We start from the raw sequence: 18760 nt of genomic DNA on the forward strand, positions 1-18760 counted from the left end.
AATAATCATCCAACAAAAGACTTATGACTTTAGTAAAATAAGGAAAAGATTAATTATAGTTCAAGTAAATAAATTGATTATTATAGTTTTCATATCCTTATATCTTAATATAATAATTTTTTTTTGTCATACATGATCTTTACAATGGATAAAAAGATTATATAGGTCATATATATTAAATATCAGTAAACAATTGTCAAGGAATATTGTTCATGCTTAATTTAACTTTTTTTTTTAAAAAAATTATCTTTTTATTGTTTACGATTAATACTACATTATCTTTTGTCACAGATAAAATTAAGGAATTTGAAGTTTCCGTAGATCTGATGTATACAAATAGCTCACAAATGCGAAAGGAATATTTGAAAAATCAACAAGCACAATGGAGAAATGTGTAATATATATATAAAGGACTTTTTACCGAATCATTTGTAAAGAATGACCTGTGAATATATTATGTATGTATATCACTCTTAGATGCGTCCACCATGTTATGTTATATATATATTTGAATTGCATATGCCTGATGAAAGAGTGTAGTGTATCTTTTTCATAATTTTTTCTTTTGCTTATAAATTTTTTGCCTAAACAGAGTTCCATCTTCTACAATAAGTGCTATATGTAAATTAGTTTTTTGAATGGTAAGACAAAACTAATGAAAATAGGAGTCTTATGTCTTTACTATTTTTACTTTATTCCAATGTTGTTTCTTCTCCCTATTTATTGATGATAATTATTAGTTCTATTTATGATTATCAAGTTTTTTTTTTTTTAAAAAAAAAAAGAAATATTGGAGCTTATATTTGTGTTGAATGAAATTACGGGACATAATAAAAGAACGCTCATAATCATTGATATTATCTCTAATTCAATTTGCTTTGTAATTATTTATTTATTGTAGTCAATTGATATAAAAGACTTTATACTATTTGAAGAAATGGTTAGTAATGAAGCAATAGAAGCTATATATTTTAGTCAATTGTTATAAAAGACTTTATATTGTTTGAAGAAATGGTCAGTAATGAAGCAATAACAACTACATATACATAGAAAATATTAGTCTGTAATAATACTGATACAAAAAAGAGACATAAAATTTGCAATATCACACATGATTCATATACATGTGTTTGTATTATTTCTCTTATTACTTTGAAACGATCCGCGCATCGCGCGGGTACCTATACTAGTATTAGGGTAAAATAAACAAATTCTTTTAAGCACTTGCCTTTAAGCTAAAATAACAAAAATAAGTCAAAAGTTATAAGTTAGGATTCATAACATATGATTAGAGGCGGACTCAAGATTTGAAGTCAAGTTCGGGATTCTAATTCGTTTAAGTTACTGGATTCTAAAGTAGCAACTTATACATTTTCAATAAAATTTTCAAGACAAATGCAGGGATTCAACTAAAGTTACTGGGTTCGGCCGAACCCGCAACTACTATGCCGGCTATGCCCCTGCATATGACTTGTACTTATAAGTCATAAGTTATAAGCCCGTCTAAAAGGTTCAAATGGCACCATTACAAAAAACCACATGACACCTCTTAAGACAAAGGAGCAAAATATTAGGACATAAAAAGAATTTTGAAAAAGGAAAGAAATTGATATTGAATATTAAATTAATTAAATAAAATTCAGTCGTGGGAGAATAAAAAAGACACCTGGCATTATTAAGACAGTATTAACTAATGTGGTGGAGAGACAAATTTGATTCAATAGGCCAATGAAAGACATTTTAAACACATTAAAGACATTTTTGATCTTACTTTGTTTATCAAAATAAATCTTGTAAGACCCTAATTGAATTGGTTGAATGTAAATAACAAGAGAATAAGTTAAAGGCATCCATCCGCATTAGCAAATGAACAAGGAACAACAAGACAAAGCGGCAACCAATATGAAGAGATGAGAAACACTTTAAGTATGCATTAAACAGTTTTGATCCTTTAAGTTTGTTTAAAATAATACACTTAATCTCCATAAAATATTTAACAATTTATGTTCATTAAATTTGACGGAAACAGTAAAAAAAGATTTAACTATAACACCAGCAAAGTCTCCTCAAATCCTAAAATATGCAATACAAAAACTGCACTAAACACTAAAACGATATTAAAATAAAATAAAATTACATCTTCAAAAGTCGTACCAGACTCTAGAAATAAAACAAAAATAACAGAAACTAAAAGAGTTGTACCTCTTAAATGTGAGATCCCTCTATTTTTTTTTTCCATTTAAATATTTGACGGAGACTAAAAGTATTAACATTTTACAAACTTCAAGGACCAAAAATATTCAGTGTATACTTAAGGGACTATTTTGAACGTACCTCAAACATAAGAGACCATTTTTGCCATTTTCTTCGAATGACAAAAAATGAACAAGACAAAGCTGCAACCAACAGAACACTCAAAATATAAAAGAAATGAAGCAATTGAGCTGTTTCTGTCACTGCCGTCCCAGCACCATTTCTTTTATATAGTCAAATTACTATGCTTATAACTTATATTCATCACTCTCACTCTTTACTCTAACTTTCAATCCCCTCAATGGCTTCTTCTTTCTCAATTAATCCCATAATAACTCCTACTTCCAAATTAAGAAATTACTCTTTTCCAAATTTAAGAGAGAGTATAAATTTTCCAGTAAAGAGTAGTAGTAATTTGATGTGTGAGAGGAGTTGTAGATTTGGTAAAGTGAAGGCTTCTTATAATACTGAGGTAGTGGTGGATGATCATGATGGGGTTGCTGACGTGGAGGAGGGGACTAATAAGGTTTTGAAAGTGGGCCTAATATGTGGTGGCCCATCTGCTGAGCGTGGAATTTCTTTGAACTCTGCTCGCTCTGTTCTTGATCATATTCAGGTGATATTCCCGCCCAAAATCATACACCATTATTGTTAATAATATTAACTTATTTTAATTTGTTTGTCTTACTTTTTTTTTTTATTACGTTTAAAAAAAAAATGTCTCTTTCTGTTTTTTGGCAACTCTATAATTTTGACTTTTCACGCACGTTTAAAATCACAAAATTAAATGATATTTTGGTAAGTTTTCTTTATTTTTTTAAACTTCGTGCCAATTCAACACCTGACAAACAAATTGAAACGGAGGGAGTAATACTTACTAGAGAGAGTAACAAACATTAGCTTTAGTTACCTAATCAATTTTATGTTTCTTTTAAAGAGTAAATGGTCAAAAACACACAAACTATCACTTTTTTTGCGAGTTTTGACACCCCAACTTTCTGATATTTCTTTTCCTACCTACCTGAACTATCACCATCTATGTATTAAAACGCACTTTAAAGCTGATTAGGTCAATTATTAATTGTTTCCTTTTCCTACTTAGACTATTCAAATAGGTCTTTTTTAATACATAGATGCTTTCAGGTAGTAAAAGGGAATAACGGATAGTTGGGGGTGTGAAACTAAAAAAAAAGTGATAGTTCATGTATGTTTTTGACCATTATCTTATCTTTAAATGGATGAACTGAAGCAAACATTTAAGACTGTTGATTTAACAATGCCTTAGCTTTGACCTGAAAAAGTATAAAGTCAAGTTCTTTGAAAGAAGGCGGAGGTTCTGTGTTGGTACAACATGGAAGAAAAATATTCCTAGCTGTATTTGCCTAAAACTGTTGGTGTCCTGCTTCATTTTCGTAGAAAAATAATCATATTATTCTGAGTTACACGAGAGTATGTAAGGATTACATTAATAATTACCAACTTTGTTAATTTTAGTGGTACACTTGAATAGTACTCCCTCCATTTCATTTGGTGTGTTTTAATTTGATCAGGCACGGAGTTTAAGAAAATGAGATAGACTTTTGAAATCTTGTGGTCTTAAACTACAAAAAATGTTTAATGTACCAAAACGCCCCTTGGATTTTGTGGTCTTAAACAGGTCACGTGGGATGTTAGAATTACAGAGGTACTAAATATATAAAGTGACATTGCTTTTTAAACCGACTAAAAAGGAAAGTAAGACATATAAATTGAGCCAAAATCTACAATGGCTCTCTATTCTGCAGAGAGCTAATGAATTCTATCATTTTGACCTCTTCATTTACATCATTTAAATGAGTTTTGCACTTCATTTCAGATGGATGATTTAGTTGACTAGTTGAGGGTAACTTGGCTGCCATAAGTTACATATTAGAAAATGTAATCTTGTACTCCATTCCCTGCTGCTGGTTTTTGCTAAGGAATAGGATACTATTATGTTTTACTAATGCGATGATAGTTGATTGCTCTGTGTGTAGTATCTGTACTATGGAAGAATATTTGTTCTTTCAATTTGTGATTTACACTTTCCAGTGCTTGAGCAGGGGGACGATTTGCATGTTAGCTGCTATTACATTGATAGCAACCTCAATGCCTTTGCCATATCTACTGCCCAGGTCTGCAGGCTAAACCTTGTCTAAACATGCACCATTTAACCCTTTTCTGTTACTTTTGCTATAAGTTACTGTAATAATTGATCACCTATATTAAGGGGAACTAGCAAGCAGAAACAGCCTCTCTACCTCCCATGGTAGGGGGTAAGGTCTGCGTACACTCTACCCTTCCCAGACCCCACTTTTGGGATTACACTGGGTATGTTGTTGTTGTTAACAAGCAGCGTAACAAAACTCTTCAACTAGATCTTCTGTAAGCTAATCTTTCCTTTTCTCCTTTCCCATTCAATTTAAGCCGAGCCTCATGAACCATAAGCTTAAATTGGGCCTAAACCCCGGAGGATATTCAATTTCTGCTTTCTCATTCTGCAAAGTGAATCTTGGCCATTGGCTAGGGCCAATATGCATTTGGGAAGAACCCAGTTCCCAGACTGAATATACTCACTTATTGATGGTTTATCACTTGTGCTTTTTCTAGGCACTAGGCATCTTCTTCATCTTTTGTATTTTTGGTTCTTGATAATTTGGTTCTTATAGGTATACTCAAACACTCCTGCAGACTTTGATTTCAAACTTGAGAGGTTGGTTGTCACACCTAAACATCCGTGTTTGTTATAGTTTAAAATCTTCCCTGCTTGTTATCGTTGAAAATTTTCTCATATTGTATTTGCAGCCTTGCCCAAGGCTTCCGGTCATTATCTGACTTCACAGAGCACCTTGCTTCCTCTGTGGACATAGTTTTTCCTGTTATACACGGTCGTTTTGGTGAAGATGGTGGCATTCAGGTTTTTTTGTACTGCAACACTTGAGAAATTTAACACATACTAATTGCCTTCTGAGTTTGAAAGCTTAGATCGATTTCCTTTTCTCCTGTTTTCACCTGTGTCGTGTTGCATTTTTCAGGAGCTATTGGAACGATCAAATATTCCATTTATTGGAACAGGGTCCACGCAATGTCAAAAAGCATTTGATAAAGTAAAATGCCTATTGCACCTACTTTATTTTTGTTTTTCTAATCTGGCATGGATTAATTATATCAATCGAGACCAACTAGAATATATGTATTGGTACTAGACATGCTGTTTGTTTGAAGAATGAAACCTTTAGTCTCGAAAATAACTTTTATTTCATTTAAATTGTTCGATTGTATTTCAACTCTAGTAATCCTTAGTTCGAACCGTAATCCTTTGATCTTCATATTATTCCCTCTGGTTCAAAATAAGTGTCCACTTAGCCTTTTGCAAATCCCTTAAGAAAATGCTAACTCCTAGGAAAAGAAATAGGTATTTTGACTAAACTATCCTTCATTAAATACTACCTAATTAATATTGTTATTTGACTAAATAAATACTCATTTATCTAGCTAGGGGTAAATTTGGAAGAAAATAATTAATTCTCTTGATTATGTTAGCGGACACTGGATTGATACTAGATTGATCATGTCGGCAAGAAATTCCTAGGATCTTCCAGGACGCAACAAGCTGCTTTCTGTAATGCATTATGCATTCAAACTGCTCTTTGATTAATAGATGATATTGATGTTTCTTCCAAATTTTCAACAGTATGATGCATCCGTCGAGCTTGACAGACAAGGTTTCGTGACTGTACCTAATTTTCTCATACAGGTCTGGCCTGTGTTTATTTGTGTTTCATAAAGTTCTTTAATTCTGCTTTTGACTTTCTCTATTCACGTGCTTTCTTCTGTTTGAAGTTCCTTATGCAGGCATGTTACTACTGTTAGAATTTATTTGTTTTTTTCTCTTATTCTTATTTCCCTCTTCAAACTGTTTCTGCTAAGTTGACTTCCATATCATGTTTCTTAGAAAAAGGCTTGAACTTGCTTATCTGATCTAGCTGAGCTTGAATATTCACAGCTCAACTTGATTCAGCTTGTTTCCAACTCCCCCCGACAATGATTATATAGTCTTATCTTTATTTTATGTTGAGACTGGTCAAATGTTCCTTTAGCTTCTCTAATTTACCCAAAAGAGAGATGAAGTACCTTTTGCTTCTCTATTCATTTGTTCTTGGTTGGTTCACTTCCTACTCAACTGTTCACGTTTGTTGCATCTGTGTTATAGTATTTCTTTTCCTGGATTTTCCCTTGTAGATTCTAGCCAATGTAACCTATCAAGAAAGCTGTTTTCTTAAAATATCATGCTGGACATTCTGTTTTTCACCCAAGAAGCAGAATTGTATGACTTCACAAAATTAACTGTGTTCTGGTCCTGCTCTTAGGGAAGTGAAATTGATGAATCTGGACTGTCAAAGTGGTTTGAGCAAAATCTACTAGATATTAAGTCGGGAAAAGTTGTGGTAAGCATTGAATGGAGCATTCATTTTGGTTTTCTGCAGCACTCCTGATCTATTATTTACATATAGGACCCATACAAAATTGCAGGTAAAACCAACAAGAGCAGGATCAAGCATTGGAGTTAATGTTGCATATGGTGTCGCTGATTCTCTGGCAAAAGCTAACAGCATTATTTCTGAGGTAATCGTTCCATCGCCGTGCCATTCTTCTTTGGTTTTACTTTATTATACTATACCTCTTGGAAAGCATTGGTTTTGATAGTCTATTTGATGAAATTGGAAGTTCAATTCCTTTATATACTAGGTAGCAGTTTGTATTCAGTTATATATTCAATCAATGAACCATTTTTCATTACTTGGCAGGGGATTGATGACAAAGTCCTTATCGAGATTTTCCTTGAAGGAGGTAGTGAATTTACAGCAATTGTCCTTGATGTAGGTTCTGGTTTTGATTGCCAGCCTGTTGCATTATTGCCAACAGAGGTATATAGATACTTTATTCTCTTTCAATATGAAGTTTATTGAGAGATTTATAATTCTCAAAGATAACACCGAAAGCAAATTGTGCCTCGGTTTGAACTTGCACGAGTTCAGCGACTGTAGATTTTCGTTGTACTGGGGTGTTAAAATTACAGAGATATCAGATAAATAAATCCAAGTGTTAGGAACTTCTAATATTGCTGCCAGTTTAAAGTGCTATTGTCTGTTGACATTGATATTTGAAATGCTAGAAATGATGGGCGCCAGTTTAATCTTTTATATAAGTATTGCTAGGAAGATACTTTTTAGCTGCTTTCTATACAAGTAGGTTTATCATGCCTTTTCACATAGTTCCCGATTTCAGGCAGAAGTTGACACAAAATCTTGCATTGGTACCAAATTTCCGTCCAACAATTTTTTTGAGGGTGACAATTGTCATTAACAAAAGTGATATTCTTTGGTTTCTCAAAAAAAAAAAAAAAAAAAAAAAAAGGAAGAGAGAAAGGAAAGAAGGAAGAAAGAAAGAAAAGAAAGAAAAGAAAAGTGGTACTCTTTGGTGGTCCATTATTGATTTTATAGAGTTGAATTTTGATACCGGGCTTTTTTTTTTTTTTTTTTTTTTTTTTTTTTTTGAGCTTTACAAGTGCACTCTACATGTGCAGAACTAGTACTTATCTATAGTGGTTCATCATGTATTTAGTGCGGAACAATTAGTAGTGTACATTTAGGCATTGTTAGTGCAGAAGTTACTGACATTTTGCCACAGCTTATTTTTGTGGGTCTATGCTAGTACATGGAGAACTTGAACTTCATTAATTTTTTTTTTGGAGCGTAGAGGATGTAACTTTTTTTTTGCAGTTTCCTAATTACTTGTTAAAGTTTCTCATGTACAAAGGATCCGGTACTGAAAAGTTTAATCATGCAAAAATTTGATTATTGGGAATAAATTTGTTGAAACTGCTGTTCTGCTATTAAATCAAGGAACAACCATGCTATCTACTGTCATTATGGTTGATGTTTTACTTCATGTCACACCAATTATAGAGCACTGCTAAATGAGGGTTCTGTAGGTCAGTGAGAAGATCTTTATGTTTGATTATCATTAATGAATAGTTCAAAGAGAGTGGTTTCTGTCTGCCTTTTTGCTTTCAAGATTTCCGATCAAATGGACTCAATAGCTAGAGCAATGAATTTCTTAACTTTCTTTATGCTCTATGTGTTTAATGTCAACCACGTTCAGGTGGAGCTTCAATCACATGGCACTGTTGATGTTAGGGAGAAAGACGCAATATTTAACTACCGACGGAAGTATCTCCCTACTCGACAGGTAATCTAAATTTTATGGTTGGTAGAATGTGCATAAAACTCTAGGAACATGTTTTCTAATTTTTTTCTTTTTTCTTTTTCATTTTAAGCATAAGACATCCTCAATCTGATAGATAATAGCATAGCATTGAAGACATAGTTAATTAATTACGCCTCGTGTTCATTCATTTAATGTTCCATCATTAAAGGTTGTTTATACCCTATACAAACCCAACTTAAACTAAGTTTTGACAAATATGGAATAATTGATGATACATAGGTCCTATGCTGTTGTTTAATTTGCTGGCATGCTTTTCTGATTTAAACCTCTCTCATGTCCTAATCTCAAAGCTTAAAGTGTACTTATTGATTTCTTCTTGCTTATATTAAGCTAAACTGCCAGGCAAATATTGCAGGTTGCTTATCACACTCCACCTAGATTCTCTATGGATGTGATTTCAAAGATTCGTGAAGGAGCGTCATTACTATTTCAGCGACTTGGCTTGCGTGATTTTGCTAGAATTGATGGTTGGGTTTTGCCACCTTCTACAAAAGCTTCCTCTTCTGCAGGAAACAAATTTGGAAGGACTGATTCTGGCACAGTAATATTCACTGATATCAACTTGGTGAGATAGCTGACTGACTCTTCATGTATTTTCTCATCAGTATTTTTGCTTGAACTGTATTGTACATTCTTCTCCCCAGATCAGTGGAATGGAGCAAACAAGTTTCTTATTTCAGCAAGCATCAAAGGTACTCCTGATACTGGTCCTTGGTTTATTGCAGAATAACACTAAGTCCATTCGGCAGGAATTGTGTGTGGTCAAAATCATAGCTCGAACAAAAAGATAGTAATGTTTAGTTATTAGGTGTCATCTGGAACAAATCTCTACGATGGAAGTTCTGATTTGTGAACAATTTCCTGTCCTTCCTCCCTGATCAGACATGCAAACACTTAAAAGTACCCTTAAAAAAAAGCGTGTGATGTAGCATTCCATGCATAAGAGAATTGGTGGATTTATACGGTCAATTTGAGTAACTCGATATTTACCAATATCGCAACTTCTAATGGAGATATTTTACATGTGTATTCTATAAATTAGCTAGTTCCACTCTTCAATCTGATGGATTTCTGCACCTTTCCATGTCAGGTTGGATTTTCACATACAAATATTCTCCGGACCATCATCCAACATGCTTGCTTGCGGTTTCCAGCTCTTCTTTCACATAATATTATATCAAGTCCGTCGAGAAGGAGATCAAAATCTTCATCAGTAACGGAAGCATTTGTTAAACAATGTAAGAAAGTGTACGTCATCTTTGGTGGTGACACCTCTGAACGCCAAGTATCTCTTATGAGCGGAACCAATGTTTGGCTGAATCTAAGAGCATCTGATGATGTAAGTTTTCATGTATACCAGGCTAATGAATTTTCTATTCTGAACGTAAATATTGTGACTCAGGCACTGATTCCTTTCTTGTTTTGATTTTGATTTTGGTAATCTATAAAAGACAATTATTGACTTTGGGAATGAAATGGATCTAAATAGTGTGGAATGGATGTAGACGATTCATACAGCCGACCCCAACTGGTTTTGGGATTAAGGCATATTTAATATATACTTTAATCCGGTAACCTTTTCTACTACCCCACCCTCCAAAACTTCCCTCTTTTGAAGGGAAATTTGTGGTTTCCCACTTTTCTCTTTTAGTGACTAAAGTCTCCAACCATTCTGGCAGATTTACAACTAGAGCAACCCTCACTTGTTGCCTCAGGGACTGATTCTTCAATTTGTCTAGTATTATTGATTGCTGAATGGCTCATTTTATGGAGGCAAATGACATTACCAGAAGCCTTGGAAATTATCGTATTTCAAGTGATGAGTTATGAGTTGATCATTTCCATTAGTCCTCATTCATGGCTTCCTTTAGTAAATTTAGGTCAGTCCTCTTGCTCCAGTGTTGAATGTTCCCATCTTGATTTAATTTGTAGACTTGGGGTAAACTAAATGCTAGAAATTTGCATTCAACATCATGCCCGAATGTGATTATGTCTTACAGCACTCAAAACCGTCTTTACATTGGATGGTTTGGTGTTCTGATGATCCCTGCCTTTTTCAAGCAGTGTTCAATCGATTATGTATTAAAATTATTCAATTTTGGTCTCTGAGGTTTTCGACAAAACAGATGTGTCTAAGGCACTTCGTTTCTTTTCATCGAAGTCATTTCTTGTTTTTGGGTCCACAGCTAGTGCGTTATGCAGGCATGGGAAAGTACATATTCTTAGTTATTAGTTCAGGTATATGTGTCAGCAGATAGTGACATAACAATCAGTTTAATTATAAAATTCTGTTAATGTTTCATCTGTCCGTGGTTCTTGTCTATGGCGGAACTTTAATCTGTTCCTTTCAGAGGTAATCCACATGTTAAGTTGGTTGCCATCATTTTATACATGGTAGTATATCAATGATCAGATGTGTCAAGTTAGAAGGAATTGATGGAGAAGATCTCTTGCCTTCAGTAACAGTTCTTACAAGAATACAACTTCCTAGGTTTCTTGTTCGTCAAATGTTGCTTTCTGTCATTTCTCTTGCATTTTAGATTTTGATCTTTCTTCAGACGGTCACAAATCAATATTATGATGCTGCAATTTTGCTGTCTGCAGCTTGAAGTGACACCATGCTTGCTTGCACCTGCAACGAGTTATTCTGATGTTTCAGACCTTGCTAAGCATGAAGTAGATGAGAAGTCTAAGACAGTATGGACATTGCCGTAAGTGTATTGCTACTGCAGTAGACTACAAGTAGACTGTGTATCTTATGGCCTACTTTACTCATCCGTTTTACTTTTCTGGTCGCAACTGCAAGCTAAACTTCTTTTAACTAGAAAATCCAACTTAGTTCGTGCTATGGCCATTTAATAGCCCTTCTGTCCTTCTGTACACATTTCAAAGCACTTCTATAATTCTTAAGTGTGTGTTTCTCAAAATAGAGCGCCGTAGCTCTATGCGATATTCGTCGCACACAAGGAAAGAACACCCTGGCATATGAGAAGTATACAATTAGAAAGAAGCTCTACAAAAGTATTGCTTTCTGCAGAAAAATCCACCCCTCTATATAAGTTGGGGTACTTTGAGTGTTCTGCAAATTCTATGAAAGCGCTTGATATTATGAATTTGAAAGAAGAAAATCCGTGTCCATCTAAACCTGTTCTATCCTGTCTTTCCAAATTGTCCTCATCACTGCATGAGGAATGATTCTTGGTTTTTCTTCTAGCTTGATGCCATTTCATCAGTTTCTTGGCATTACCCAGCTAAATCCTTCTTATGTTTGCATCACATACTAAAGTTCTGCAACTTGAAACAGGCCATCCACTTCTTCTGCTGCGTATTTACACATGAAACACTAGCTGTATGGAAATGATTCCTTATTCTTACATTTCTGCATAATAATTACTCTCCATGCTGCAACCAAACCAAAAAGAGTAAATTATGGTTCCAGTTTGGGATTTTATGGCACCCAGATAGCCCCACCTGAAGTTCCTTCCTCTTTTGAGAAATAAATCATAATGTTCTTGACGGAGAATTTCCATTATATTTATCTTCTTTAGATGCTTCTTCCCGCGTACACTGTTGAAGCTTGTCAGATTTAGTCCATGAGCTACAAACAAGGGGATAAGCATAATTAGACATGAAAGTATTGCTTCATCTGCAGATTAATGAGTCTTGCTGTAGCTTAAACTGGAGGAAATATTTGAGATAGTTTGGATGTGAAGTTGTCATCCTCCTAGTCGGTCATCCTCCTAGTCGTGAATATTATCTTCGTGCATGTCAAACCCCTTTTCTTGGTGTACAGTTATTCCCTTTTGCTGAGACATACAACGGAAGAAGTCCTTGATGCGTGTATAGAGGCAATTGAACCGAATCGGGCAGCTTTGACATCTCACTTGCGGAACCAGGTTATGGATGATCTCACGAGAGGTCTGAAAAAGGACAGTTGGTTCAATGGGTTTGATATATCCGACGAATTACCGAAGAAATTTTCCCTGGACCAGTGGGTCAAGCTAGCTAAGGAATCTCAGGCGACTGTTTTCATTGCAGGTCAGCAGATGTATACATGATTATACCTTTTCGGCAACTTTTAAAACCGCCTTAGTATGTGCTATTTCTTTTACATATTTATTTTTGCTTCAGTAATCTGCTACAAAGTAAGTAGATAAAATAAAGTGGCGTATAAATTCAGCTATATATTTATCCTCGTGAAAAAATAGTAGTTTATTTTCCATTCATTAACACTATCAACTTTCGTTAGTTGTTATCATTTAATTTCTGAAAGAACGATGACAATAGTGTTCCTATTGCCATTGACAGTGCATGGAGGCATTGGAGAAGATGGCACACTTCAATCTTTGCTAGAGGCTGAAGGGGTTCCCTATACAGGTCTGTATTGAATGATACATTTGAAAGAAAGGAGTGCAAGCTAACTAATAATCACTAAACTGTAGATGCTTTCTTTCCCTTCTTATAATGAAAGGTCCTGGCGTCATGGCTTCAAAAACATGTATGGACAAAGTTGCAACCTCTCTTGCTCTACAACATGTGAGTTGAATAATCAATGTTCACATTTTAACCGAGAAAGAATCCTTTCTTTCTTCACCCCTTGTATTATTCCCAGTGTGAATGGAATCAAACATCAGTCAATCTATTGTGATTAGAAGAGTTCAGTAATGTTGCATTTAGCTGCAAAACAAGCATGTCATTGGCCACAGTCAATATAAATTTAAGCACAGCACATCTTATGCATAGACACATCAATAATACTCTCCCTTTTATTACTCTGAACAAGTATTTCAATTACGTTTTTCTTGAGCTGAAGGTCTATCGGAAATAGATTCTCTACCCCACAAAGGTGGGGATAATGTCTGCATACATCCCACCCTCCCCAGCCCCCACTTGTGGGATCACACTGGGTATGTTGTTGTTGCACAAGTATTTCAATTTAGCTATTATTGAGCCGTGAGTCTTTCGGAAACAGCCGTCCTACCTTGGTAGGAGTAAGGTCTCACGACACTTACCTTCCCTGCGTACTTCACGTTGTGGGATTTCACTGGGTGGTTGTTGTTGTTGTTGTATTATTTCTAAAGATGAACATTGCTGTTCTTATAAAAGTTTGTTTTGGTTATGACGTAGTTAAAGCAATTGAACTTACATGAGAGCACTTCAGCCTCAACCATGTATTGATTAGTTTAGAAAGATTCAGAGACTGGTGCTTAGACAACGGCCAAAAACCTGGACTATGATGATTTTTGTTTAATTCATGGATCATTGACTTGAGTTGCTCCTCATTCTCAGTATGTCCTGTATTTTAGTGAAATAATGAGCTTCTATAATTGAGATATGCCCAACTGAACTATTGTAAAGTAGTAAATAAATGCCAGTTTACCACTATTAGATCCCAACTGCAACATACATAAAAAAGTTACCCGCACTTCATGGGGCAGTTGTAACCAAGACTTTTAAACCAAGGGCCTAGCCACTTTGGCTACGGTTCATGCTTAAGTTATTTCTAATTAATTTGAAACTTCTTTTTTATTGGCATCTGCAAGTTACCAATGTAGTCAACAAACTGATTTTGCATGAACACCTAAGAATGTGTATCCCTTGACAAGCATAGAAACTTTCTCTGACAGCTGACAGATTTTGGAGTCCTTACAATAAATAAAGATGTGAGGACGAAAGAGGATCTGCTGAAAATGTCCATATCTGATCTCTGGCATGATTTGAAGTCAAAACTTTACTCTGACACTTTATGTGTTAAACCAGCTAGAGATGGTTGCTCAACTGGTGTGGCCAGATTGTGGTAGGCTTTTGTTCTTCTTCAATTCTGTTCTACTTAGACAATATTGGATGCAAATCTAAGAAAATGCTTCTTATTAACTTGACACTCTGCATTATGCAGCTGCGAGGGGGACCTTGCCTTCTATGTAAATGCACTGCAGGACTGCCTACCTCGTATTCCTCCTAACAGCCTGTCAAAGGTATATGTAGACTTATCTGTTATTGCTGCTCATCTGCAAAGCTTTTCCTCCAAACTCATGGGCAGTATTTTATTTTATCCAAAGCATAGTAATCATAGTCCGTTTGTTGATCAGTGTGTTCAATTGGACCGTGCTTGCTTTCATTATTTTGTAGCTGTTAGCCCACATGCCATGTGCTTTTCCCTTTATTCTGCAACATTTGTTATATTAGTTCTTTCCCGATATATCATATCAGCAGCTGTAAGTATCATAAAAAGAGAACATGCTTAAGAGATTGGTATCGAGGTCGGTAAACAAAAAATGTAGTCAGTATAAGCCTGTAGTAGCAACATTAAACATACTTACATGGCTCCACAAAAAATTAATATCTTCACGTATTGTGTAAGGATGTAGACGGTTTGCCATTTCAGACATTTAGAATAACATCGGATACAAGCTGAACCACCTTTTAGAGGCACAAACATAAGATAAAGTTATCCAAGCAGTATGCTGCCGTGATTATAAATTCTACTCTTGCCAAGCCGAAGGAAGGCACGAAGTTTAACTCTATCCATCAAGACTATGAAGACAAGAAGATGGGTTTCGTGCCTAGCGGAGTATGTTACATGTTGGAAATAAACCATGTCATCCTGGTATTTGCAGGATCAAAATCACAAGGTTTTTGCTTATTAAAATGGATTGCAACTTTTGACCATAAGTATGAGATACTCAAAAAGTAGATTATAGACAACTTTGAGCAGTTACATGCTTGTTGCCCAATGTATGATGAGATTTTAGATTTGACACATATTCATGGCTCTAAATTTTCTACTGTCATCTAGGAGACTCAAAATAGCACAAAAGTTTCTTAATCAAGTTATCAAGAAATTAGTCCTCGCGGCTTTAGCTGCCAATTTTGTTACCATATTTGTGTCTTTTTGTTTTCCAGTTGTTTTGCGAACTTCTCCTACTACCGGTTATTCTACTCTCGTGACAGATCTTTATTGCTTGATTGGCTCTATTTTTTCCATCTTGATGTAATTTATTTCTCAGTCAATTACCAACCCGTAAACCTTTAGCTTTGAATACCGAATAGTGTGATTCTCAGGATCCCCTAAGACTAAATTGTATCATATGCTTTTCTTGGTATTTTATGCAGGCACATGGAATGATTGAGATGCCAAACCCTCCCCCGGAGCTCTTAATATTCGAACCTTTTGTTGAGACTGATGAGATAGTTGTTGCATCCAAATCCAGAAATGAGAATGCACACAATTTGCTCTGGAAAGGGGACAGTAGATGGGTAGAGGTCACCGTTGGTGTTATAGGAAAACGTGGATCTATGCGTTCATTGACCCCTAGTGTAACCGTGAAAGAATCTGGAGATATATTATCACTGGAGGAGAAATTCCAAGGTATCTCTTCATTGATAAGACATTTTGCAGTGTAGTACATTCTACCGCTTCTAGTGAGTTGGACTTTCTCATTACCCCGTTTATGCTTGTTGCGATATGTAACCACAGTTCTATGCTTGTATTAAAGATAAAAGAAAAGACAAGCAGGTAAATGGTTTTGTCCCTATCATCTAGTTATATCGTTTACATAGCCATAGGTTCATTGACTAGAGCTTATTGATTTTAGTTGAAACCATTAAATAATAAGCTTTTTGGGGGGATACCATGGATTCTTTCCTGTCAAATGATGACTAAGACATTACATGGTTCTGCCTGTATAAGTTTTAGGGCACACCTTGTACCTTATCAAATTGATGTGTCTGCAGGTGGAACCGGCATCAATCTGACTCCACCACCACCATCTATTATGAGGTTTGTCATGAAGATTCATCTTGTGGAAACTGTATATTGGGTATTATGACCAGATTTATGTAAATATACATTTCTACATATAAGTAGTTCTTTTCTACGTATAAGTAGTTCTTTACCAAGCCAGGAATTTTTCTTTACAAAGTGTGCTTTTCTGTGTCTCAAAATTACCTACACATTTCTCACAATTACTTTTATTTCTTTTCCTTCTCAATTAGTAGTGCGGCCTTGGAAAGGTGTAAAAAGCACATTGAACTTATTGCAAACACTCTACAATTAGAAGGATTTTCACGTATAGATGCATTTGTTCATGCTGACACTGGTGAGGTATGTTATTTCTGAGATTCTTTCAATTGATTGAACAGTGATGGAAGTGAATTTAATACTTTGTGATGTCATTAAGGAATCGTGTCTTTTCCAGCAAGTTGCAGTTTGTTATGTGCCTCTCAAGATAATTGTGACATACGTGTTATTTTAATTCTAAAAAACCATGGTGTGAAGAGTTTGCTATGTGGATAGAAGGCTGTAGTATACTACTCAACATTTCAAAGTAATCATCATGTTTGTAGGTCTCTTTTCTCTATACCTGTAGAAAGTTAGAAACAATTTGTTTTGCTCCCAATAATTTGATACAAGATTAATATTAGTGGTGAATACCCTGTCCAATTTGCTCGTTTGAGGTTGAATTGGGGCCAAGCTAACCATTTTAATTGTTGAGTTGATTCAGTTTTGAGTAGATATCAAAACTTAATAAAAGGATTTCTGCGAACTGCAACACTTAACATGCCCTATAATTGGTAGAATCTTTTTTTTTTTTTTTTTTTTTGCTGCAAATCAAACTAAAAGTGAAATTAGGAAAGGGGTATGCAGATACAATTTGTAGATGTACTATTAGATCTAACTGGAGGTGTTGTTGCTTTGCGGTTATAGGTGCTGATTATAGAAGTGAATACAGTTCCTGGAATGACTCCTTCCACTGTCTTGATACATCAGGTGATATATCTGCTGCTTCTTTAATGACCACATACTTTTGCAAATCTGAACCAATTTTACTCTATTTTTAACTATCAACGAACAGACCATATAGTATTTTGAAAGAAATGCAAGTTCGCTATGGAAGAGATGGTGAAACCCCTAAATCTGCTGAGAAATAAATATGTTAAAGCTTTAACAATTGTTATTATCGTGTTTGTTGTATTTAGGCACTTTCAGAGCAACCTCCTCTGTATCCACAACAGTTCTTCCGCACATTGCTTGATCTGGCATCAGAGAGATCCATGTGAATACTATTTTGTCACAAAAGTTCAGGTGTGCATGGCTTCATTTCCATCTTTCTATCTGTTTTGCATCGATCCACTTCTTTCCCATGCTCTGGAAGTATGTCAATTCAAGGCTGTTTGCAAAGTGTAGTGGAGGAGAATCTTTCCAGGATTTGGTTGTCTTCCAAGTTGTACATGTTGAACTACACCAGATGCAGATTGCCCCTCTTGTGCTTCTGATTATCTGATGGTTGTTTTCTGTTTCCACTGTGATCTTAACTTTTTCCGTGTAATATTTGTTTCATCTCAATGCATCTCCCCAGATAAATGGGACATAATATGTCAAATATGAAACTGAAAAGGGGATCATGTTTGATTCAGGAAGCTTTCTAGCACCTACGAATGATTTGTTTTAAGTTATGCCTTAAGGAAAAGTTTCACATTATGGGCATACTTTTAGTTATGTCTTTCAAAGCATACTTTTTAGTTAAGCATGATAACTAAAAGTTTACCTTGAAAAGTTAAAAAAAATAAAATATATATATATATATATATATATATAAAGTCCGCCTTCGGCAGACTTTTAGTTAAACACATCTAAAAGTCCGCCCTTCGCGACTTTTAGTTAAACACAACTAAAAGTACGGATGTAAGATAACAAAATTTAAACTTTGCCTTATAAGGCAAACTTTTAGTTATGTCTTAAGGAAAACTTATGCCTTATGGGGCATATTTGTAGTTATGTTTTATGGGGCACACTTTTAGTTAAGGCATTACTAAAAGTTTACCTTGAAAAGGTAAAAAAATATATGTATATATGCTTCAAGGGAAAGTCTGCCCCCTCTGCCGGAGGGGGCATAGCGAAATTTAAACTCTACTTTGCAAAAAAATTTTAAATTTTTGACTGAGCGGGGGTTCGAACCTGGAACCTATGGAATTTAGCCGAAGGACAAAATTTAAAGATTTCAAATACGGCGAAAATTTAAAAAATAATTTAAAAAGAAGGGCGAATTGCCCTTGTTTATTAGCACCTTTTTCGGTGCTTTCTTTTGTTTTTCTCGTTGGTCCATGTAGTACTCTGGTTTCACTTTCTCCACTATAAAAATATTCGATCCGTGTATTGCTAGCTGCAGCCGGCTGAGCTCATAAGACAGTCTTAAAA

The 18760-nt window shown here is 35.0% G+C and overlaps 1 protein-coding gene across 4 annotated transcripts; it reads left to right on the forward strand.

The window, feature by feature from the left end:
* The first annotated feature begins 2397 nt into the window (after window positions 1-2397).
* Window positions 2398-17982, forward strand: LOC132049613 (uncharacterized). 4 transcript variants are annotated; one of them, XM_059440481.1, is made up of 24 exons: window positions 2399-2869; window positions 4335-4406; window positions 4941-4984; window positions 5077-5188; window positions 5307-5378; window positions 5966-6028; window positions 6642-6719; window positions 6805-6897; window positions 7080-7199; window positions 8437-8523; window positions 8918-9127; window positions 9207-9254; window positions 9653-9901; window positions 11167-11273; window positions 12356-12600; window positions 12871-12939; window positions 13034-13098; window positions 14190-14359; window positions 14459-14537; window positions 15676-15931; window positions 16297-16342; window positions 16558-16666; window positions 17270-17332; window positions 17542-17982. In XM_059440481.1, exons 1-24 carry the CDS (start codon window positions 2555-2557, stop codon window positions 17620-17622), a joined length of 2853 nt encoding a protein of 950 aa, XP_059296464.1. In that variant the 5' UTR covers window positions 2399-2554; the 3' UTR covers window positions 17623-17982. The 4 variants fall into 4 exon arrangements, 3 of the variants coding, with proteins under 3 accessions (XP_059296466.1, XP_059296464.1, XP_059296465.1); XM_059440482.1 differs by having other exon boundaries at window positions 16561-16666; XR_009413129.1 differs by lacking the exon at window positions 16558-16666 and having other exon boundaries at window positions 2398-2869; window positions 17542-17627.
* Window positions 17983-18760: the final 778 nt, after the last annotated feature.

The sequence above is a fragment of the Lycium ferocissimum genome, chromosome 3 (assembly GCF_029784015.1).
Source record: "Lycium ferocissimum isolate CSIRO_LF1 chromosome 3, AGI_CSIRO_Lferr_CH_V1, whole genome shotgun sequence".
Lineage (NCBI taxonomy): Eukaryota > Viridiplantae > Streptophyta > Magnoliopsida > Solanales > Solanaceae > Lycium > Lycium ferocissimum.